Genomic DNA, 23,683 nt, shown 5'->3' with positions numbered 1-23,683 from the left:
CCTATCCATTAATATTGATTGTTATTTCCCAATGAAAGAAACAGACAACGGTTAGCACAAGTCATTTGCTATGATACCAGGAATGTCCCTGGAAACAATCCAAGAGAACACAGCCAAAGAGTGGAGTCATCTCTTGATGTTGCCATTTCTTTTATTTCAGGTAACAATGAAGAGTTCTTCAGCATTGACTCTCTGTCTGGAATTATTACAGTTGCCCAGAAACTTGACCAGTCCAAGCAAGAGCGGTTAACGCTCATTGTAAAGGCAGAAGATCAAGGGTTCCCCCAACTTAAGGACTCCACTGCTGTCCACATTCACATTAAACCCTCTGACAGCACCCTTCCTAAATTTCCAGAGGTGGAATACATCGCAGAGATCAGCGAATCTGTTGCTGCTGGCTCTCCTCTTATCCTGGTTTCAGCCACAAGTGTGTCACCTGTCAGCTATGAAATAAAAGAAGGAAACGGGGATGATGTATTCTCTATGAATTATCAATCAGGTCTTATTTCCACTCAGAAGAACTTAGATTTTGAGCAGGTCTCATTTTACCAGCTGAAAGTCCGAGGCACCAACATGGGGGGAGCATTTACGGACGTAACAGTGCTTATCTACGTCATGGATGAGAACGACAATGCACCTGCCTTTGTTAAGCCTTCCTTCGTCGGCTGGATCAGTGAGAATGCTCCATTGCAAAGCATGGTTATGGATGGAAACAATGCCCCACTGGTAGCACATGCAACAGATGCTGACCAAGATTCGAATGCCTTGCTGGCCTATGAAATTTTAGAACGGGAGGCACTGAAATATTTTAATATAGATCCGAGCATGGGAACACTTACCACTCGTGCCGACATTGATTATGAGCTCATCCAAGTTTTCTACTTCAGCATACATGTCCATGACAGGAGCAATCCCTGTTTATCTGCATCCATGCCTGCCAAGGTCATAGTTTACGTCAAAGATGTGAATGACTCTCCTCCAGTATTTTTAAATGACACTTATGAACTTTCTGTCTGGCTGCCTGCCCACCCAGGCATGGAACTTTTGGCAGTGCAAGCAGAAGATGCAGATTCGGAGGTGACATATAGCATAGCGGAAGGCAACCTTGACAATGCTTTCTGCATTCACCCACTCACCGGTCTCATCTCCGTGCTTAATGCTACCCTCCTGGGAAGTTATCGTGAGCTCACAGTCAGAGCTGGTGATGGCTCGTATAAGAGTATGGCTCTGGTCAGGATAAATTTAATTGAAGCCCAAGTTACTGCCTTAAAATTTGATCAGGACAGGTACACAGCAACGGTGCTGGAGAATGCTACAGAGCAAGAGACTCTGATTGTTCTTGGAGTCAGGGGGAATCAGCTAAATGAGCCGCTCTTTTATTCCCTCTTAAACGGCACGGAGAAGTTCAAAATGATCCAGTCGTCAGGAGTGCTGCAGACCAAGCATGTGGAGTTTGACCGTGAAACACAGGACACGTATGAGGTTGCCGTGGAAGTGAAGGACAGTAGAAACCCACCCAGGGTGTCTCAGGCTACAGTCAAAGTTTACGTGGAGGACGTCAATGACAATCCTCCAGAGTTTGAGAACGTGCCATATTACACATTGGTTCAGGATGGTACGGAACCAGGCGATGTTCTTTTTCAGATATCTGCCACTGACAGAGACATAGGAGACAATGGAGCCATTACTTATTCATTAGCGGAGTTCTATGAGTACTTCTGGATTGACCCCTACCTGGGGGACATCTCGCTCAAGAAACCCCTCGATTATCAAGCTTTAAATAAATACACCCTTAAAGTTATCGCTAGAGATGGTGGCAAGCTTCCCTTGCATGCTGAAGAAGAGGTTTTAATCACAGTGAGGAACAAATCCAATCCTTTGTTCCAAAGCCTTTACTATACTGTGAAAGTGCCGGAAAATATCCCCCTGTACACACCTATTCTCCACACGCAGGCTCGTAGTCCCGAAGGCCTGCGACTCATCTACAACATCATGGAAGAAGACTCCCTTAAACTGTTCAACATGGACTTCAAGACCGGTGTCCTTACTGTCACTGGGCAGCTGGACTACGAATCAGAGACAAAACATACATTTACGGTGAGAGCCACAGACACAGCGTTGGGGTCCTTTTCGGAAGCCACGGTAGAAGTGGAGGTGGAGGATATTAACGATAACCCACCTGTATTTTCTCAGATGCTTTACACAGCATCTGTCTCAGAAGGCTTGCCAGCTCAGACTCTCGTTGTCCAGCTCTTTGCTTCTGATAAGGATTCAGGACGAAACAAAGTAATTTCCTATCAGATCTTGGACGACAGTTCAGATGCTACCAAGTCCTTTGATATTGACGCTAACACAGGAGAAATCACAACGGCCCATGTGCTGGATCATGAAACAAACCACCAGTTTCTCATGAAAGTAAGTGCTACAGATCACGGAACGCCCCCACTTAGCAGCGAAGCCCTGGTAATCATTGACGTGGCAGACATAAATGACAACCCCCCAGAGTTCAGCCAACCTCAGTATGAAGCCAAGGTGAGTGAAATGGCCACTTGTGGCCATGCTGTGATAAAGGTCCAGGCCCTGGACCCTGACAGTGGAGACATCACCAGACTGGAGTATGTAATACTCTCAGGCAATGACAAAAGACATTTTGCCATCAACAGCACTTCTGGAATAATTTCCATGCTCAACCGCTGTAAAAAGGACCTCGAGTCATCTTACAACCTCAAGGTCTCTGCTTCAGATGGGGTTTTCAAGACCACTGTGCCCGTGTACATCAATACCACCAATGCAAATAAATACAACCCATCTTTTTGGCAAAATGTGTATGAAGCAGAGCTGGCTGAAAATGCCGAGGTAGGAACCAAGGTGATTGAGCTTCTGGCTATTGACCCAGACGATGGCCCATATGGCACTATAGATTATACTATCATAAACAAGCTTGCACATGAGAAGTTCTCCATCAACAATAAAGGCCACATTGCCACACTGCAGAAGCTGGACCGGGAAAATTCCACTGAGCGAGTCATTGCTATTAAAGTCATGGCAAAGGATGGTGGCGGGAAGGTGGCTTTCTGCACAGTCAAGATAATCCTTACAGATGAGAATGACAACCCACCTCAGTTCAAAGCCTCCGAGTACATCCTGTCCATTCAGTCCAATGTAAGCAAAGGCTCCCCGGTCATACAGGTCCTAGCTTATGACGCCGATGAAGGAGGGAATGCAGACGTCACCTACTCCGTTGATTCAGTGGAAGGCATTGCAGAGGATCTTGTTGAGATCAGTGCTGTCACTGGGGTTGTTAAAGTCAAAGAGAGCCTCGTTGGGTTAGAAAATAGAGCATTTAACTTCAAAATCAAAGCTGAAGACAGCAGACCCCCTCACTGGAACTCTCTTGTCCCCGTGAATCTTCAGATTGTCCCCAAAGAAGTGTCCTTGCCAAGGTTTTCTGAGCCACTGTATACGTTCTCAGCATCTGAGGACCTTCCAGAAGGATCAGAAATAGGGTCAGTGAAAGCTGTGGCAGAGGAGCCCATCATATACAGCCTGGTGAAGGGAACCACTGCTGAAAGCAATAAGGATGAGGTATTCACACTAGACAAGCAAACGGGGGCTTTGAAAGTCAAGAAGGCCGTGGATCATGAGAAGACCAAATGGTACCAGATTGATGTCATGGCTCACTGCTCACACCAGGGGACCAAGTTGGTCTCATTGGTCTCAGTAAGTATCCAAGTGAAAGATGTCAATGATAATAAGCCGGTTTTTGAGGCAGATCCCTATCAGGCTTTTGTCACGGAGAACATGCCATCAGGAACCACAGTAATTCAAGTTACCGCTAATGACCAGGACACAGGGAGTGACGGGCAGGTGACCTACAGCCTGGAAGCAGAACCTGGCAACATCAGAGGACTCTTCACCATTGATGGTGAGAGTGGGTGGATCACAACACTGAAAGAGCTGGATTGTGAAGCTCAGGAGACCTATCGTTTTTATGTGGTAGCCACAGACCATGGCAAGAAAGTCCAGCTGTCTTCCCAAACTTTGGTGGAGGTCACCATCTCAGACGAAAATGATAATGCTCCACAGTTCACCTCAGAGGTCTACAAAGGTTCGGTGACTGAGAACGCTGAGCCTGGGCAGATCATTACCACACTCAGAACCACAGATGCTGATATCTCAGAGCAGAACAGACGCATCACATGTTACCTAACTGGTGAGTTGCTATTAATTTTAACGCTTGAGCTGGCAAGAATAGTTAGCGTATAATCTTAGGGACAGATTCTGCTACCTTTAGTCACACTGAATAGTACCTTATTCTGCAAACAGTCCCATTGCAATACTTATTTCATGCATCGTATTAAGTGCTTTCCAGCAGGGGTGTTGCAGTATGTGCCTGATTTTCTGGTATAGAGCATGTTCAGGATGCAGTCAATGAGATCTTTGGGCACTCCGCACTTCTGAGAATCAGTCCTTATATATCTTGTAATTGCCTATGCTTACCCAGTGATGTAGTTAGCCCATTGTCTGTATCAAATAATGTCCAATATTGTCGTTTCAGACATACTAAAGTTTTCCACTATTAAGAAACAATAAGGAGGTTATTGCACACCCAGAATGGAAGCCAGGCCAATCAAAATTAACCACAGCCTATACAAAAAAAAAGTCAAAAGATGATTAAAAACTAAAATGTCCATACTTTATTTCGACAAGTAATTGCATGATTTTGTAGTATGTTTTGACTACAAAGGGTCTTTCTCGACAGTGAAACAAATGCTTAAAATTAAAATGTTTGTTCCAGCTCAGATAAAGACCCTTCAGGGTCAAAGCATTTAGCCAGATCATGCTGTAGCCTGTGATCTGTTCAATCTTTTAAAACAGAAGAAGTGTGTCTGTTTTTTCAATCTCTTTTTAGCCTGTTTTTTTGAATGCCTGGTTATTTTTAACTCATCTGGCTGAGTATGTTAGGCTGCTTTTGTCAGAACATTTCTGGCTTAAGATCTGGTTTCAGATTACTTTACGCCCTGGAAAATGCACTTTGATGTTGTTTGGGCTTTATTTATGTTTTCACTATTTTGGGTTGGGAGGCTCCATATGTAGTTAAAATTCTAAACAATAAATGTACTAACGCAGGCCCTACAAACTGTAGCAAAATAACACAGAATGCAGACAGGAAGCACTTATCCTTTAGGATCCATAGAAGAGAAACCATTCAGATCATTATTTTAGGGAGAATCCTCTCATGCATTCTTTCCCCCTTCCCCCCTTAACTGAACTGCCTGTTTTTTTAGCTAATGGGGAATGTGCATCAGAAAGAAAAGTGGGGTTAATAGGAGGTAAGCTGATGCCCGTCAAGCGCTGATGAACTGGATCATGGGACACAGCACATGCTATTTTGAAGTAAACTTATAGAAGGGGTTCATCATAAATATGCTAACAAATCCGGGGCATTCTAGGTCTTGGTCAGTGTCACTCTTCTGTATGCCAAGGCCACTTGGAACTTCCTGGGGTCATGGTGACAGAACTCTGAGCCCGCAACACAAGGATCTGTGCTGCCTCAGGTAATGGTGAGTTTCACATTGTGAGGCCTGCGGTTTTGTAGGAGGAGGATCTGGGTGCTATTCCCATTGCTGCCGTGAAGTTCTCAGTGGCCTAGTGAATAGCATGACAGCTGAGGAGGCCTAGGTGGCCACTGACTGGTCATTAGATATTTTAAACCAGTGGCTCTCAAACTAGGGCACTGGAATTGTGCCAGTGTAAGCAGAGGGTATATCAGGTGAGGGGAAGCAATGTGTGTGTGTGGCACAGGCGCTGCTACACCAGGTTCCTCACTTACATCAGGCCATGAAGCGCTGTACACCAGCAGCATATGTTCGAGTTGCCTCCTTGCAACTTTCCTTTACACTGGGGCGGGGTGGCTGAGAAGCAGGGAGCCAAACCGGCTTCCTCCATTGCACCCCAGGAGAATCAAGCCCAAGCATTTTTATTTTTAACGGGGACTGCAGGAGGGGTGGCCAACACATCCCTCGGCCTGCGCCGTTTCCCACAGCTCCCCATTGGCCTGGAGCAGCAAACTGCGGCCAGTGGGAGCCACAGTCGGCAGAACCTGCAGACATGGAAGGTAAACAAACCTGCCCAGCCCGCCAGGGGCTTTCCCTGAACAAGCAGTGGCCCTAGTTTGAGAAGCACTGTTTTAAAACACAGAGCAAGTTAAAAATAAAAATGCTTGGGCTTCCTGCTTTTCAGCCACCCAGCCCCAATGTAAATGAAAGTTGCAAGGAGGCGATTTGAACTTATGCCACTGGCGTACAGTGCTTCATGGCCTGATGTGAGTGAGGAACCTGGTGTAGCAGCACCTATGCCATGCACGCACAGACCCATTGCTTCCCCTTACCCAGTATACCCTCTGCTTCTGCTTACACTGGCACAATTCCAGTGCAGGCCATCAGTTCTTTGCCACAGGAGATTCCCACAATATGGGTGAATTCTCCAGGAGTAGTCAGGGGTGCTGGAACTAAGGGTGCTGCCGCACCCCCTGACTTGAAGTGGTTTCCATCAGATGCAGGGTTTGTAGTTTGGCTCAATGGCTCTCAGCACCCCCCACTATACAAACTGTTCCAGCGCCCCGGGGGTAGTTTCTGGCCACTTTAAAGTTCACTTTCTGTCATGTTAGCAGCACAAAGCGAACTTGGCAGACCGGAGAATCTAGCATTTACGCAACCGCCTCAATTCACTTATTATATCATTAAAAGTAGCTACAGGAGATCAGTTGCACTAGTACATTTAAAAAATATATCTTTTTTTGCACTGCAATAATGAATAATCAGTGTTTGCATTTCTGTGTATGTGTAGTTTCCAGGTCTCTTTAGCCAGATATAATTCTATTGTGTTTGGAGAGTGAGAAAGAGATGGACGGACTTTTGGAAATGGGATACAGTACATGCTTTTGTGCTGGCTCATGCGTATATCGCTGGGACATTTCAAAGCTGTTGAAAATAACTTTTTGAAAACAACTTGTTCTCCCCCCAAGTAGCTCATGTAATATTTAAGGAACCAATGACTGAGGCATAAATGATATTTCCTGGGGCTTCAAGTGCAGTGGGGAGGAGTCAGAGGTCTCAGATGGAGCCAATAGGACATTCCTGCCCATTTTTCCTTACAGCTGCTTCTAACACATGCAAGTTCTGCAGCAGGTTGCATGGAGTGGGTGAGGTGGTACAGGAGACAAGCAGCATAGCCGTCCCCAACCCCTGTCCCTTCACACTTTCAGTGCTCACTGGACACTATATTTACTCACTCTGTCTTCTATATCTTTCCAGAAGGAGACGTGTTAGGACAGTTCAGTGTTAAACAGATTAAGGAAGACTGGAAAATCATTTCCAAGAAGCCTCTCGACAGGGAAAATATAGAGAAATATCACCTCAAGGTCACAGCGTCCGATGGGAAATTTCAGGCTGTCACAGAAGTGGAGATTTTTGTCCTCGATATCAATGACAACAACCCTGAATGCAAGCAGGTAAGGCGAGGGGAAAGGCAATGGAAGTGGAACTGATGACAGAGCTGGCAAAGTGAACGTGGCTTGGTCTTGTTGTAATTCTTGTACAGAGCTATCTCCTTATTACTTTGACCGTACTCACCATCTTTTAATTAAGCAACACGGTAACTAGAGGGTCAGACCCAGACTCTAGATGAGTAAGGTAGCTGTGGGTTACAACATGAGCAGTGTGGCGGATAACATGTAGAGCCAAAGGGTGGGGGAAGCTTCCTGGGTAGGGGAATGAAAATCAACAAGCCAGGTTTCCCATTAGGCTAAAGGATGTCCATCACAGGGGATGGCTAAGGGGTTTGGCAGTAGTGGCCTCTAGGTCACTGGTATGAATCAAGCTCACGTTGGGAATGACCAAAAAGTTGTTACTCTCCAAGCGATGTTCAATAGCCTCTGTGAAATGAGTTTGCTGACCTCAGCCCAGTTTCCAATGGGCAGGCTTCCTCATCACAAAAGACACAGATGCTTATTAACAACCGTGAGGCACTCTCAGCAAAGAGACCAAGGAGCAGACATTAAATTATCCTCTCCCACCAGAGGTGGTCCCCCTAGCACAGAACACTGACCAGCCACATGGAGACACATTGATCTGTGCGTAGTGGGTTGAGTCCCCGGGCCTATCGTTCTACCACTGGTTATGAGCACTGTAATACACACCCACACATATATCATAAAACAGATTTCCCTTTGTATCAAATAGAAGCAGCAGTGAGACCTGAAGGAGACTGCTGCAGCTGAAGCAGCAGGACCCAATTCACTGGTAAATCTGATAGCCTCATGTTTCAGAAAACTCTGCTAAAGGTTCACAAAGACAATAATAACCCACTCAAATTGCCATAGACATGGCCTCCCCATTTCCATCTGCTTGGAGAAGAGGTGGGAGAAAAGCAGGAGAAGCCTGGACAATGTCAGCCTTCTTTTTACCAGCTCCCTGCTTCTTTATTTGAAATCACAACATCTAGTCGTAAAGTAAAGTTTTGTTATGTTGGCTGGAGCTTGCACGTCCTGTACACAGAATGACTCCAAGCACATCTGAGCGCGGTAACTTCTCTCCTTTGCAGATTCTCTACACAGGGAAAGTCTCTGAAGATGCACTCCCTGGGTTTTTCATTTTGAAAATATCAGCCACTGACTCTGATGTTGGCAGCAATGCGCAGATAACGTATAGTCTGCACGGTCCTGGTGCCGAGGAGTTCAGACTGGACCCACAGACAGGTAAGACCTTCACCTGCCATATGGCAGTTGGCAGAGAACAGCGGGTTTATGTTCTCTTCCCCACCCACTCAGTTCGGAGATCAGTTGCAGCTGCAGAGGAGGCTCCCTGGTGCTGCCTGCCCCTTATCTCTTGTTGAATAAACAAAAAAGCCTTTTAATTTCAGCTCTGTCAAGGTAGCAGGAAAGGGCAAACAGGGAGCCTCCTTCATTTATTGCAATATCTTTAGAATACTGGTTCTTTTCTTGAGTTAACTGAGTGCTCTTGTCACTGACTTCCTTTAAAAATGTTTGGAGTTACCCGGGTGGGTTTTTAATGCTTGGGGAAGGGGAAGGACTAAAGTCGGGCATAAGAGGAGAAGGTGGATTTTAGGGGGCAGGAATGAGCCAAGAGCTTTGAGCAGGGGGTTGGACTAGATGACCTCCTGAGGTCCCTTCCAGCCCTCATATTTTATGATTCTATGAAGAGACATGGGTTCCATTTGAAGCTGTAGCAAGGTCTTTCTGCATGACCTTTGGCAAGATTTCATCTCCCTGGGTCTCAGTTTCCCCATCTCTAAAAGAGAGAGAATACTTGTCTGCCTGGGGGTGATTAACTCAATGTTTGCAAAGATTGAGATCTTGCTATCAAAGTGCAGTTTATGACAGCTCAGACACATCCTGTGCAAACTTCCCTTGCATAGTGTCCTGCCTGTTCTGGGCCACTCCTGTGCAAAGGCGGAGAGTGATATCGGAATAGCTTATAGCATTGAGCTGGGCTTTTTCTCGCGGCTAACTGGGCCAGAGCTAGGTTTTGAACCCAAGTTTGCTGTCTCCCAAGGCTAGTGCATTGACAGAGCGTGTCATATAGCCCTCTTTACCAAAATTCTCTTAGATTGCAGCCGTTGCCGTCTCTTTTTATTTCACTAGGGGAGCTGACCACTTCTGCACCTCTAGACCGGGAGCAGAAACCTACGTACCATCTTGTCTCCAAGGCAACAGATGGTGGAGGCCGTTCCTGCCAGGCAGATATAACCCTAGTCATAGAGGATGCGAACGACAACGCTCCAAGGTTTTTTCCCAGTCATTTTGCCGTAGCTGTCTTTGATAACACCACAATGAAGACACCCATTGCAGTGGTCTCTGCCAGGGATCTTGATGAAGGTGAGTCAGAACGGGATTTCTAGCCGGAGTTCTTTTACGTCATGGATAGAATTTCTCAAAATAAAGGGAAGAAATGCAGCAAAGGGCATAGACGGCTGTGACTTGGTGCAAAGGTGTCTGGCTCTTTGAGCCAATCTCCTCGTTGCTTGCACATTCTGGAAGACCTTGAAGACCCTATAGGAAACTTGATACATGTGTAAACTTCAGAAGATACTAGCTGAGGGCATCTTAGTAACTTAGAAGTAGCTTTATGCACAACCAGGTAAAAGACTGAAGTTCCAGTCTCTACTGGCCTCTTTCTCATTGGGCCAGTATTTGCGGGAGCACTGCAGAGCTGCTGGATGCAAATATCACCGCTGATGGAGAATGGGTGCCAATGGCAGTAGTGAGGACGGCATATAAATGGGGTGGGAGGAAGAGAAGGCGAGGGAAGAGAAATGAAAATGATCTTCGGGAAATGGCTTGGATTTTTCTTGTGACCCTGGGTTTCCTGAGCCCTGAATAAGGCTCCTGGAAGAGCTCCTCTGTGAAGGTTTTTTTTTACAGTGGTGATTGTATATGTGAGACTAGAATCTCAAAAACTAGGGAGCAACAGCATATCAGAGACAAATATCTGATGGATGGTTACAGGGATGGATAAAAGGTTGGCTCCACATTGGATGGATGCACATGTGAACTGGGACTTAAAATGCAACCAAAAGACTCACTGTCTCTCTTGGGTTTAAGTTCATTTGGGTATGCGTAGCTCTACTGATTATAAACTATGAACCCATGTCAGTGCTGCCCTGTAATTAATCCAGTCTGCCCCGTTATCCTTTCAGGCTGCAATGCAGACGTGATCTATTCTCTCACTGACTCAGCTGATGGATACTTTTCAATTGAGGAGACTACTGGGATAATCCGGCTAGAGAAGCCCCTAAAGGACACTCATATTTCAGCGTTTGAGCTGACGGTTTGTGCAACAGACCGGGGCTCCCCACGCCCCCTCTCTGCTCTCACCACCGTCACTGTCTCTGTGGTGGATCTGACTGAATACCTGCCGGTTTTCCTGAGCACCGAATATGTGGTCATGGTCATGGAAGACGTGGCCGTGGGCACTGAGGTCCTCCGCCTGTCCACGCTGACCAGGGACGGCGCTGAGAACACGGAGATCAAGTATGAAATTGTGAATGGGAATGATCACGGGAAATTCCAAATCAGCTCAAACACAGGTAGAAGGTCTTGTTCCATGGCACATCCTGCTGGACTGGCAGTGACACCATCCTAGTCAGTGCTCGTTTTCGTGGTTTCTCTCTGTCTGCCTCATGCTGCTTCTTCCTTTCTCCTTCGTATTGTAAATCATGTAGTTTGTTTGCATTCCATAAGCTCTTTACCTGACTTCCCTCTTTTATTCTAGCCCCTTCTCATGTTTCTTAATACTTTCTTCTCCCCTCCTCATCCTCCCTTCCACACACACCCCTTTATCTTTCTCTGGAGGTCTTTTCTTATCTTCTTTCATTCCCATCTCTCTCTCCCCTTCCCTCTCCTTTGATCTTTCTCTCTCTCTCCCCTCTTTATCTTCCCTGCCTTCATTTAACGTTTTTCCTCCCTCTCTCCCCAAGTGCTTTTTTAAAACCATGTTTCATATTTTAAAATAGCTTCTCTCTTCTTTCCTCGCTCGACGGCTCCCCACCCCTATTCCCCATCCCCTACACTCAGGCCTGTGCGCTTTCTTGCCCGAGATACGGAGTATGATTTGTGAGGAGGGAGGGATACGTAATTCTCCGCTATCCTAAATACAGATGCCAGATTCTCTGAGGGAACAATCCAAAGTCCATTGAAGTCAACAGAAAGACTCCTATTGACTTCAGTGGGCTTTGAATCACGCTTCTGGGGGATGATGGATAAACATAGAACAGAGAGTGAAGATTTTTCCACTGTGAATGCTCAGGATGGTTTTGTTCCCTTGTTGTTTGGTACTGGAGGAAAAACACTCCATCCTGATCCCACAAGGAATCTGACAGAGCAGAGAGTGCTACAATAGGTAGCTATTCAACGAGCATGGATAAAAATGGGATTATTACTCATGCAGCAGGTGCTAAGTCAGCCCTGACGACCTAGCGTAATGCGCCATATTGTTTACCCAAAGAGATGATAAAGGCTGCCTATTGCAAGAACAATGTCAGATTCCCTGAGATAGCCACTTCAGTGTGACAATGGAGGCCTTCAGCCCTTCGCTAGATCATCTCAATCCAAGATGCCATCCTTATCTCTATCGTCCCAGCCCCAGCACTCTCGCTAATTTTTCCACAAAGATCACTTCTTCAGAACGTCCATCCTAACAGACTTGGAGCAGAGTAATTCCTAGTGAAAGGTTAATATGGGATTTTTGTAATAATCTCATGATGACTTGATTCGAGTACATGGCAACATTCCATCTCCCTCTTTGCTTTCATATAGACCTCGGTTTCTTGCCAATACACAGAGACATACCCTACCCTTCTGCTTATATATCCACAGACAAACCCAGACTCTCATGCCACCACTCTCAAAGGGGGACAGCTGGTGATCTCCAGCTGATACCTATCTGCCGATTGTCTCTCATATGTCCACATAGGCTTCGACAAGCACTTTTTCTTTCCTGGACATGGCACTTTTGATTGAATACCTATCTTGTTCTGGTTTCACCATAACCTAACCTTATCACCTTATGTATCTTTCTACTTTACTGCAAGGTGCTATTGGTTTATATTGTCCCATATCTGATCTTTTCCACATACAAATCCAGAAGCTGTTATGCAGTGAAAGGATATTTTACTTCTTCACGCATTTGACAGCAGAGTTGGGCTAGTTATGAAAAGAGTCTGTCTGATTAGAGCTCGTTTTATGTGACGTCACAATTGTTAGTGGCCTCGTATGATAGAATAGAGGTGTAGCCACCATGGCTTTATCTTCCGATGGTTTGCCAGTCATCTTCTTGATTGATCTGGGGGTCTCTGTAAGACTTTACATGTCCTGCATTCAAAGCATCTCCTGTCTTTGCTGTCTGTACACATATACAGGTATCTTGTACGTTAGCGGGAGCCTGGATTTTGAAGTGAGCCATGAGTATTACTTATCTGTTGAGGGCACAAGGAAGGGCTCTGCTTCTCTCAGTGACGTCATCATGGTGGTGATTAATATCACCGACATCAATGATAACATGCCAAAGTTCACCCAGGATCCTTACATCACCGAAATCCGCGAGGATGCAGCTCTTGGGGAAACTATCCTTACGGTAAGTCAAAACGGAACTACTCTTGCTTAGCAGCCTAAAGCCAGGTATCCACCCACATTCTCATTCACATTGTAGTAGAGCCTAGAGGCCTCAGTCAGAGGTTGATGCTGTACACGCACATTGATTAGAAGATCCCTGCCCCACAGAGCTTACAGGCTAACTGTATTACCAGAGACAACAGGTGGATCCAGAAAGTGGGGGGCCAGGAGTGAGAGGCACAAGGCAAGAGTGAAACTGTTACAACTGTGTGAAAAACACTGGTCCCAGCACACCGGCTGCAAGGCTGTTGTTGAGTGTTTTGTAGGCACCATGGCAGAGGTGAGTTTTAAGGAGGGACTTACGAGGAGAGGCTGAGGGAACTGGGATTATTTAATCTTCAGAAGAGAAGAATGAGGGGTATTTGATAGCTGCTTTCAACTACCTGAAAGGGGGTTCCAAAGAGGATGGATCTAGACTGCTCTCAGTGGTAGCAGATGACTTAACAAGGAGCAATGGTCTGAAGTTGCAGTAGGGGAGGTCTAGGTTGGATATTAGGAAAAACTATTTCATTAGGAGGGTGGTGAAGCACTGGAATGGGTTACTTAGGGAGGTGATGGAATCTCCATCCTTAGAGGTTTTTAAGGCCCGGCTTTACAATGCCCTGGCTGGGATGATTTAGCTGGGGTTGGTCCTGCTTTGAGCAGGGGTTTGGACAAGATGACTTCCTAAGGTCTCTTCCAACCCTACTCTTCTATGATTCTATGATTTGAAGGAAGATAGTGGAGTGGCCTTGCAGAGTTTTCTCTGTTCCTACCCTTGGCTTCTGCAAGGTACTCTTAAGCCTTGTACCAAAAGCAAACAGTCCATCTTCCCCTCTCATGCCTTAGTCAGAACCTCCCACCCTCAAACAACCAGCAAGACATTGCCTCTGAAACAGGAGACATTTGTTCAGGAGCCCCACCCCTCCTCTTATCACTTCCCCAATAGGTGTCAGCTGATGACCTGGATGGGGTGATGAACAATCAGATCACATACTCCATTGTGGGAGGGAACCTCCTGGAACACTTCACCATCCATCCCAAGAGCGGACAGATCTGTACTGCAAAGCACCTGGACCGGGAGGAGGTGAGTTACAGTCCTAAGATAAGGGCCACCTAAGGCTTGATGCTGTAGATGGGCGAGTTAGAAAACAATGTTATGTCACACCACCAGGAAGAGGCTGAAGAAGACTGGGGAAGCGCACAGTGCTCATCTGTCAGCCAGGTTTGGAATGATCCATTTAAAACATCGCACTCAGCAGGCCAGGGTAATCAGTTGCCACGCACATGAAACCTTTGGACCCAAGATATTGCTGAAGGGCCAGGAACACATGTGCTGGGGGGCTGGGCTAAAGCAGAGAGAGTATGATGTAATGGTTAGCGCACCTGACTAGAAGCCAAGAGACCTAAGTTCTCTGCCTGGCTAAGCCAGTAGCCTCCTGTGTGATCTTCAGCCCATCAGTTCTCATCTTTGTGACTAAGTTTGTCCACTTGCAAATAGGGGACGATAATATTTACTTTCTTGGTGAACCACTTTGAGACATACGGATGGAAAGCTCCAGAGAAGGACTAAGTGTGATTATCATTAAACTGCCCATTACCCTGTGCTCTTTAATAAGCCTGCACATGGGGAGAATACAACGTCGGGACACGAATCCCAGGCTTCCTTCCGCTTCTCCCAATAATCAGTGCATGCCGTACACTGTCTAGGTTCCCAGCTATGCCCTGACGGTCCGAGCCACAGACAGCGGCCAGCCCGCACTGTTCAGCGATGTTGCAGTGCGCGTCCGGGTGACGGACGTCAACGACAACCCACCCAGGTTCTTCCAGCTTAATTACAGTGTGGTGGTGCAGGTAAGGCAGAGCCTCTGCTCTGCGGAGACACTGTGTTGCCTCTCTTTCATTTCAGGACACCTAAGGGACCCTCAACGAATTACACCAGGGCTGGGGGTGGCGGTTAGCTGTGAAGGGAGATTCTGCTTTGTGATTGTGACACAATGAACTAATAGCCCTGGGGTCCTGCCCTGCCGCACCCTCCTCCCTCTCCTCTTCGATCTACATGGCAAGAGCCAGGCCCTGCACCTCTTCCTGGTCCTTCTGCAGGCTGTGCCCTCCCGCGCCACTACACCACAATCTGGTCACATGTAATTATGACGGCATTTTCTTGCCCTAGATAACCTGGATTCCCTGGTTAAAAACTGTCCAGTGCTTTGGGTAATTTGGGGTGTTTGGTGATGGGTATAATAGGAACAGTTTAAGAACTACAAGTCTGATTTGTGGTCTGGTGAACTAGTCTAGTCTATTTAGTTATCAAAGAGAAAGTTAAGAGGCAATTTAATCATGGCTTATAAATACCTACACAGGCAGAAGACATCTGATAGTAGAGAGCTCTTTAATCTTTCTGACAAAGGCACAGCAAAAGCCAATGGCTGGAAGTTGTATCTATAGATTATGAATTAATTATTTTGATTACTTAAGAATTCTCAGTTATCATTCTGAGGTTTGACATGTTCTTGTTCCAAGATCAGGCCCATTATTATTATTTTTAGATAGATAGATAGATAGATAGATAGATAGATAGAGGGGGTGTCTGGGGATAGATAGATAGATAGAGGGGGTGTCTGGGAATAGATAGATAGATAGATAGATAGAGGGGGTGTCTGGAGATAGATAGATAGATAGATAGATAGATAGATAGATAGAGGGGGTGTCTGGGAATAGATAGATAGAGAGATAGATAGATAGATAGATAGATAGATAGATATAATTATATATAAGTTACTGAAGTCGCAAATACTCCAACTCAGTAAAGTAGATAGAGCTGCTACAAAGTGGAAGTCAGCAAAGTTCAAACAGGAAATATGATGCACATTTTTAACAGTGAGGGTAATTAACCATTGGACCCTTACCTCAAGATGCTGTAAATGTTCCGTTACTTGGAGTCTTTAAATCAGGAAGGCTGTTTTAGCCATTGGTAGTTGGACTAGATGCAGGAATGCCCGGGGTGAAATCTATGGCCTGGGTTATGCAGGAGGACAGAGTAGATGAGCACAATGGTCCCTGACGACTCTACAGCAGTGGTGGGCAACCTGCCGCCCATCAGGGTAATTCACTGGTGGGCCGCAAGATAGTTTGTTTCCATTGACCATCCACAGGCACAGCCATCTGCAGCTCCGAGTGGATGAGAACAGCAAACCATAGCCGCTGGGAGCTGCAGACAGTCGGTGTGAACAAACTCTCTTGCAGCCTGCAAGCAGATTACCCTGATGGGCCGTGTGCGCCCATGGGCAGCAGGTTGCCCACCACTGCTCTACAGCCTATTGAACCTGCCCAACTGACTCCAGTGAAAACCTTGAGAACTGCCATGCCCTGGGCTATCGGAGAGACTAAGAGAGCCAATGCTGAGCGACAAGATTCACACAAAGGGCCAACCATTGAAAGCCCAGGGAGAGTTAATTCCTCAGGAGGCAGGGGAGGTTTCTACCTCCTCCCAAAGTTACAAGGAACAACAGCAAGTCAGAGAGTTACATGGATTTTCAGCAGTTAGCTGCAGCCTTGCGTCCAGCCCTGCTCACTGTTCTTCCCATAGCACAAGTGGAGTTGCCGTTACAGGAGTTGTAGTAACAGTTATTTGGAATGTAAAAATGGGGGTAACAAAACCATGCCCGAGCTGCTGGCTGTTTCCCCTTATGTTTCCATAGGCGTCTTCTCACGTCACCACAACCACCCTGCGCCTTTTCAGTGCCACAATCGAACAGCAACCCTAGAGGCAGAGAAATTCCACCCTTATCTTGGCCAGGTGTCTTCCCTCACTTTGCTCAACCCCTTTTCTCCCATATTTCAGGAGGTAGCCCCAGCTGGCACAAGTGTCCTGCAGCTGATCATGAGTGACAGAGATTCCCCTGAGAATGGGCCGCCATATTCATTCCAGATCACTGAGGGAAATGACGGGAAAGCCTTTGATGTCACCCAGGACGGTCTGCTGGTGACCTCGTCTGTTCTGGATAGAAGAACAAAAGAGCAGTATCTCCTACAGGTCCAGGTATATCCTGCCTTACCCTTTTAGGATATGAATTCACCAAGGCCTGTACAGTAACAATGAAGGCAATGGAAATTACATCCAAAAATCCAGATAGAAGCAACTCTAATCTTTGGGAAGTTTGGGTCCAGATCCAAATTTTGAAACCTGGATTCGTCTGTAGAGCTCACTTCCCAAGAGCTGTGTCTGCACAAAACTGGGGCCAGCTTTTCCAGCAATAAAACCTGCTGGTGTAGTCATGGGAACCTCTGCGATGCAACTGACCCTGTATGATGCTTTTCCCGATATAATTCTAGAGACCTTCCACTTCAGGAGAGACTCACGTCTGTTCCTGAAAGCTTCACCTAAGTACTCCAGCAAGGAGCACTTCCCTTCTATTCATGCTCGCATCAAGTAAACAAATTAGGGGAAAATAGCTTGTTTTCAAACTGAACTGAAACTGGGGGAACAAATCAACAGGGTCGGGAAATTATTTTTTTATTTGCAAGTTAAAATGCCTGAGCAGGCCTCACCCCCACAGCCCTGCTAGTGCACCTCAGCCCTGTGCTGCAATGCTCAATGCTATTCTACCCCTGGGCTCCACACACAGCTCCCCCAGTGCCTCCTGCCAATCTACTTCTGGAGTTCTGCTGAACCAAACTGACGATTTTCCCAAACTACATGGAGGTGTTGTGATGCGCTCAAAGTTAGGGATTCAGATGAGATCCAGTAAAATCATATTGCCTGGTAAATAATGAAGAATATAAGCCACAGTCTCCAGAGATGCACTAATCCACTGTTCCAGCCATAGAATGAGAAGAGGTAACAAGATTAGAGAGCGTGATCAGGCTCCTACTGAAATCAATAGCAAAGGTCTCATTGGCTCAGTGGTGCAGAACCAGAGCCTAGAATTATATATAGCTTGAAGAAAGAAGGATTTAGAGGTGACGTGAGAAGGAAATATGAAGCATCATAGCCATGCCCATCCCAGGATATTGGAGACACAGTCCTGGACTATACATGAGTTCTGTGTAGCGCAAAAGCTTGTACCGGCTTCCCCCCTCACCCCCTGTTGGCCCTGCATACACTCCTAGTCTCTCGGGACTTTTGCTTCAGCTGCAGAGACTAGAAGTGGGTGGGCCGGGGGTGGGGGAATAGGAAACTGGATAGATCAGGATTGAGGTGTGTCAACAGTGCCACGTGAAAAGCAGGGCTAGCACCTCAAACACAAGCAGTGGCACCTCCTCTTGATCCCCAGCCTGGGTGCAGTGCCAATGTAACTCAGAGCAGGCCTGTAATGGGTCCTTTTGTTTTCCTTGACAGGTCTCGGACAGCGGCATCCCTCCTCTTTCATCCTCTGCCTTTGTAAACATCCAGGTGAGTGAGCCAAGCCAATATGCACCCTCGACATTGCCCCTGGAGGTATTCATCACTACGAACGAGAGCGCCTTCCGAGGCGGTGTTCTCGGCAAGATCCATGCCACGGATCGAGACCCCCATGACACCCTGGTGTACACCTTGGCAGCAGAAGTACCCCAAGAGGGGCGCTTCTCAGTGGGGACAACGGATGGCAAAATCATCGCTGGTGAGAAGCTTCCCCATGGCCACTACACCCTGAATGTGTCTGTCAGCGATGGCACGTTCAAAACCACCACCACCGTCAACATCCATGTGTGGTGTTTCAGCCAGGAGGCACTGGACAAGGCCGTGGTGTTACACTTCCAGCACCTCTCCCCTGAGGAGTTTGTGGGTGACCACTGGCGCAACTTGCAGAGGTTTCTGGGAAACACCCTGGTCACAAGACGTCAGAACATCCACATGGCCAGCCTACAGCCCACGGCAGCCTCTAATGATGTGGAGCTCCTCTTGGTCGTCGGAGAGTCCCCTGGTGCCTTCTATGAGCCCCGCGTCCTAGCAAACAAGATTTCTCTGTCGGCTGGGGAGATGGACCAGCAGGTGGGGCTCCAGCTGAAGAAGGCCATTCACGTGCCATGTCATGGGCCAGCTTGTGCCCGGCGTGTCTGCAAGGAGACAATTCAGCTGGATCCAAGCATGGTGTCCACCTACAGCACTGCCCGACTCAGCGTTCTCACGCCCCGGCACAGCTTGGAGCAAATTTGTTCTTGCAATGGTGAGAAAGCCTCCTTATTGCTCTTGAATTCTCCCCCTTGGGAAAGCAATGCCAGCCTCTAGTGTGGGGGATTATCCTTTCAGCACATCGTGAAACTCAGGGAGTTCTCATGCAATTACTCTGTTCCATTAACTGGCCATTCTGGCTTCGCTTTCAGGGCCAGACCTAGCATCCTTGAGCTTTAAATTCCATCTGGCCTATAGGAAGAATTCCACTGGATAATGCTAAGCTCTTATCATGTGTCATTAAATAATAACAGGATCTCTGTTGCCCCGATGAGAGTAAAGTCACTCATATGTGGAGCAAAATGGTCTGGGCTCTACGGGTAGAACTTCGATCCTTGGGTTCCCATGCTTTGCTCCTGTGCCCAGCAAAACACAGACTAGTTAAAAGTGATGAATTCAAATAATAGAATCATAGAATATCAGGGTTGGACAGGACCTCAGTCATCTAGTCCAACCCCCGGCTCAAAGCAGGACCATTCCCCAACTAAATCATCCCAGCCAGGGCTTTGCCAAGCCTGACCTTAAAAAGCTGTAAGGAAAGAGATTCCACTACCTCCCTAGCTAACCCATTTCAGTGCTTCAAATCAAGCCAAAGAATTTGTATTCATATTTTAGGTACAGTAGCATTCACTTAGCAGCAACCTGGCTATAGTAGGAAGAGGGCTGGAAACATAAGATCTTGTATTAGAGGCCTGGTATGAGGCCTGAGACTAAAGTAATGATCAAAACATCTCTATTCATCATGCTGTCATCCTGACCTTATCTTTAGGATAGGTCAGCATGTTCCTGTTATGTTTGGGGAATGTGCTGGTATTGAGGTGTTCTGGTACCACCTTTCTGGAATGTGTTTGCATGTATATTCTTATGTCTAGCACTACTTAGGAATGTGTGTTTCTGCAATATCAACCCTGTTCTTGCCAGATTCTATGAGCAGGGCCTGCCTCTTGCTCACAACTTAACTTTGCTCTATATTAGCAAGTTTTGACCATTACTTTAGCCCAGGTCTCAGGCCTTCTACCAGGCCTCTAATACAAGGCCTCATGTTTCAGGCCCTTTTCCTACTGTACTGGCTATTGATAACTTGCTGTTAACAGCAACATTTTGCCAGGCACCAGTCCCGTCCCATTGACTTTAATGTTAATGAGATTCGGGTCCTGGCAACGGTTTGCTGCTCATTACCAACGTTTTTCAGAAGCCTGGCCCCAGCTGCAGCCCAGGTTTGGGAGGGAAGCTGCAGCCGGGGAAGGAAGTGCTGGGACCTGCCTTCTCTGGCGGCAGCCCTGCAAACCAACCTGTGGCTCGTGCTCAGCCCGTCCCATCGGTTCCTTCTGGGACTGCAGCCCGACAAACCTGCTTGCACAGGAATGCTCATGACATAAGGTGCTTTGGGCTGGGAGGGGAGGTTCTTGGCAGGGAAGATGCCTCTCCAGGCTGTGCCCTGTTGGGGAATTACACCCAGAGAAAGAAGTGCAGAGGCATGCTCTGCCCCAAAGAGTGCAGGGAGAAGCATTGTGCAGCCCCAGGGGTCCCCAGAGCCTCTGTTCCCCATAGAAAGTCCCAGCATCCGGGCAGCAGCCAGGGAAGGCATGGCCCAGTGCTTCTGTCCTGGCTGCAGCCCTGCAAACCTGCCTTCTGCTTATTAGTAACTGCTGGGTAATAGCAACTTTTTGCTGCTGACCGGAGGGTTACTAATAAGTGGAATCTACTGTATTTCCACATTGCCCATGGAATAGCAGTGGTTGGTAGGTTGGGATGAGCTGTCCTGGCAAAGCTGTTTGCAGCCCCCTAACAGGAATGTCCGGGGATGCTGCAGGACAGGCCTGAGCTGCCGGGGCAGAGCCACACGTTCTAGGTGAGAAATATCAAGAGAAGCTGCAGCTCAGGACTGAAGTGCACTAATAAGAGTTAGTGAACTCTCAGGACAGGAATAGGAGGGCTGCTGCAGTTCAGGACTGGGCTGCAGGTCATTATGGTGGAAGAGCTGTTGGGGAGGCTCAAAATGTGAATAGACGGGGGCACTGCAGGTCCTCACGAGCTTCACTGGCAGAGCTATGGAGAGACTGGGGGCAGCAAGGACTCCTTCAGGTCAGGCTGGAGTTACGGTGCCTGAAATAGGGGAAAGCACAGGGCTGGAGAAAGCACTGGATGCCGTAGGTTGACCACAGTCCAGAATCTCAGACTGTTTTCAGATGACCTGCCTTGCCTGGTTATATTTCTAGGCACAGCTGTGAGATTCAGTGGACACAGCTACATCTGGTACCATCACCAAGAGAGAGGGGACTGGCAGATGCAGTTCCGCCTGAAAACCCACCAGCTGCATGGTGTTCTGCTCTTCATCAATGGGACCAACACTGCTGTTCTGGAGGTAGGGTTTGCAAAATCTGAGGATTTATTTCTGCATTAAGGAACAGTTCCATTGCATGTGCACTGGGAAATATCACTAAAGGAAGGAACAGACTGAATAAAGAAATATCCACCTATGTTTGGGTGTAAGCCGTTCTAAAATACCATGTTGTGAAGACCTGTTGGTAACCTGGGTACTGTGCAACTTGGTATGTTCACCTAGGCGAGTGACACGTGACTACAGCATGACATGTTGTGATTACAGCACGACTGCTTGAGATGGGCTTTTTGCACCAACGGATTGTGTACGCAGCCAGTCTGTACTAAAGCTGCCTAATGCTACTACCTCTCTTCCTTTACCCCTCCTTGTTTGTTTCATCCTTCTGTTACATCACGTCCATTTGACTGTTGGCTCCTTGGAGAAAGGACTGTTACATACCAGTTGGTGTTTTCAAAACCGCTCTCCTCCTGTTTAGCCAATATGAAAATTCCCACTGACTTGAACAAAAGCACAAGTTAAGCTGATGCTGAGCATCTTTCGAAATGTCACCTTATATGTTCGTACAGCGCCAGGTATAATGCGGTCCCAACCCCAAGGGTACCGCGCTAACTAATAATAGTCCAAACAGCCCAGAAGACAATTCCGGAATGATATACACATAGAGTTCCCATATACACACAGCAGTCACTCAGGAAGCACAAGGAGCCAGATTCTCAGCTGGTACAAATTGACAGTGCTCCGCTGACTTCAGCAGAGCTGAATGGACTCACATCCGCAGAGGATCTGGCCCATGGTACCTACAGACTCACAAACAGGTCATTTGAGGGCCTGTGAACATGGTGTTTCCACCAACCCACAAGCTTGTAAGTGAGCAACCCAACCCCATTTATCCACCAGGGAATTAGTCAGAAACCCCTAAACATGGTGTTACCCATTAACTTACCACAGGAAACAACACCTGCTTCTTCTAGTTTCCTCAGTGGCTGAGCTGAGCACAGATCCAGTGGCCACCCAAAAAGATGCAGAGAAGGTGTCCAGATGGACACCAATGGATTAAAGGCTCTTTGTTTTAATGGCGGACAGGGAGAAGGTGAGGACAGAAGTCTTATAAAATGGCTTCTCACATCACTTACTATTTTATGAACGATCCAGGCAACTTTAGCCAGTGAGATGGAGGAGAACCCATTCAAGCTTAAACTTGCAGGCCTCTTAGCTTATGTTTCCTGCAGTGGGTTTCGTCATTCCGGACAACTGCCAGAACCAGGAACATCTTAATCTGATCTCTCCCCTTTCTTTGGCTGCAGTTGCTGAATCTATAAAGAACTCAAAGGAGCATGTGTCTGCTCCCTTCCACCTTGGCAGCAGAAGGAAATGAAGAGCCCTCCAGAAAAGGGTTCTACTGTCTGTGCCTCATTAATTATAATGGGCCTAATTTAAGTTTCATATCTTATAACTCACTTATTGACTTACTAGGTTTTCTCCCCTGACCCTATCTCTGTGTAATCTAGATTTACAACATAAATTAAATACAGCATCATGCTCATTTAAAGGGACCCAATCCATTTTTTAAACTGAGTTTAACAATACTGTCAAGTGCTTCTCCAGCCCCTGAATCCCCTGCCTATTTCTCTGGTGTTTTCCAATGTCAAATGTTTTTCTCGCCGCTGTTTTGGCATAAAAGACCCCCATAAACAACAAGGGAAATGGGCTAGCAGCGGAACCAGTGGTGCTGACAATACATCAAGTGATGTTAAATGAACAAACTGAAAAAATACAGGGAAATATGTTTTTTCTTCTCTAATTTCTTGCAGCTACAGCAATCATAGGGGATGGCTGGAACACTGGTGGGGGAATAATATTCAGACAGGAGGATGGTTTTTAAGATGACAGTGTCCATTTCAAACTGCTCAGAAGAGGCAGCTCACACAGTCCCCACCCCTGAACCCCATGGTGGCGATAAGCCATTAGCTGCAAAGCACTGGGGGAGATGGGGAAAGGGTCTGCTTACCAGCAG

The 23,683-nt window shown here is 47.0% G+C and overlaps 1 protein-coding gene across 1 annotated transcript in view; it reads left to right on the top strand.

The window, feature by feature from the left end:
- FAT2 (FAT atypical cadherin 2) overlaps positions 1-23,683 on the top strand; it is a 77,206-nt gene that overhangs the window by 40,901 nt on the left and 12,622 nt on the right. The window contains 11 exon segments of the mRNA XM_032771750.1: positions 161-4,213; positions 7,317-7,513; positions 8,605-8,758; positions 9,665-9,898; positions 10,720-11,109; positions 12,940-13,154; positions 14,121-14,258; positions 14,882-15,025; positions 17,016-17,213; positions 18,513-19,320; positions 21,545-21,690. Of these exon segments, the coding sequence (XP_032627641.1) occupies positions 161-4,213; positions 7,317-7,513; positions 8,605-8,758; positions 9,665-9,898; positions 10,720-11,109; positions 12,940-13,154; positions 14,121-14,258; positions 14,882-15,025; positions 17,016-17,213; positions 18,513-19,320; positions 21,545-21,690 (6,677 nt within the window).

This window comes from Chelonoidis abingdonii, chromosome 7 (genome assembly GCF_003597395.2).
Source record: "Chelonoidis abingdonii isolate Lonesome George chromosome 7, CheloAbing_2.0, whole genome shotgun sequence".
NCBI lineage: Eukaryota > Metazoa > Chordata > Testudines > Testudinidae > Chelonoidis > Chelonoidis abingdonii.
This window is presented reverse-complemented; position numbering and strand designations above follow the sequence as displayed.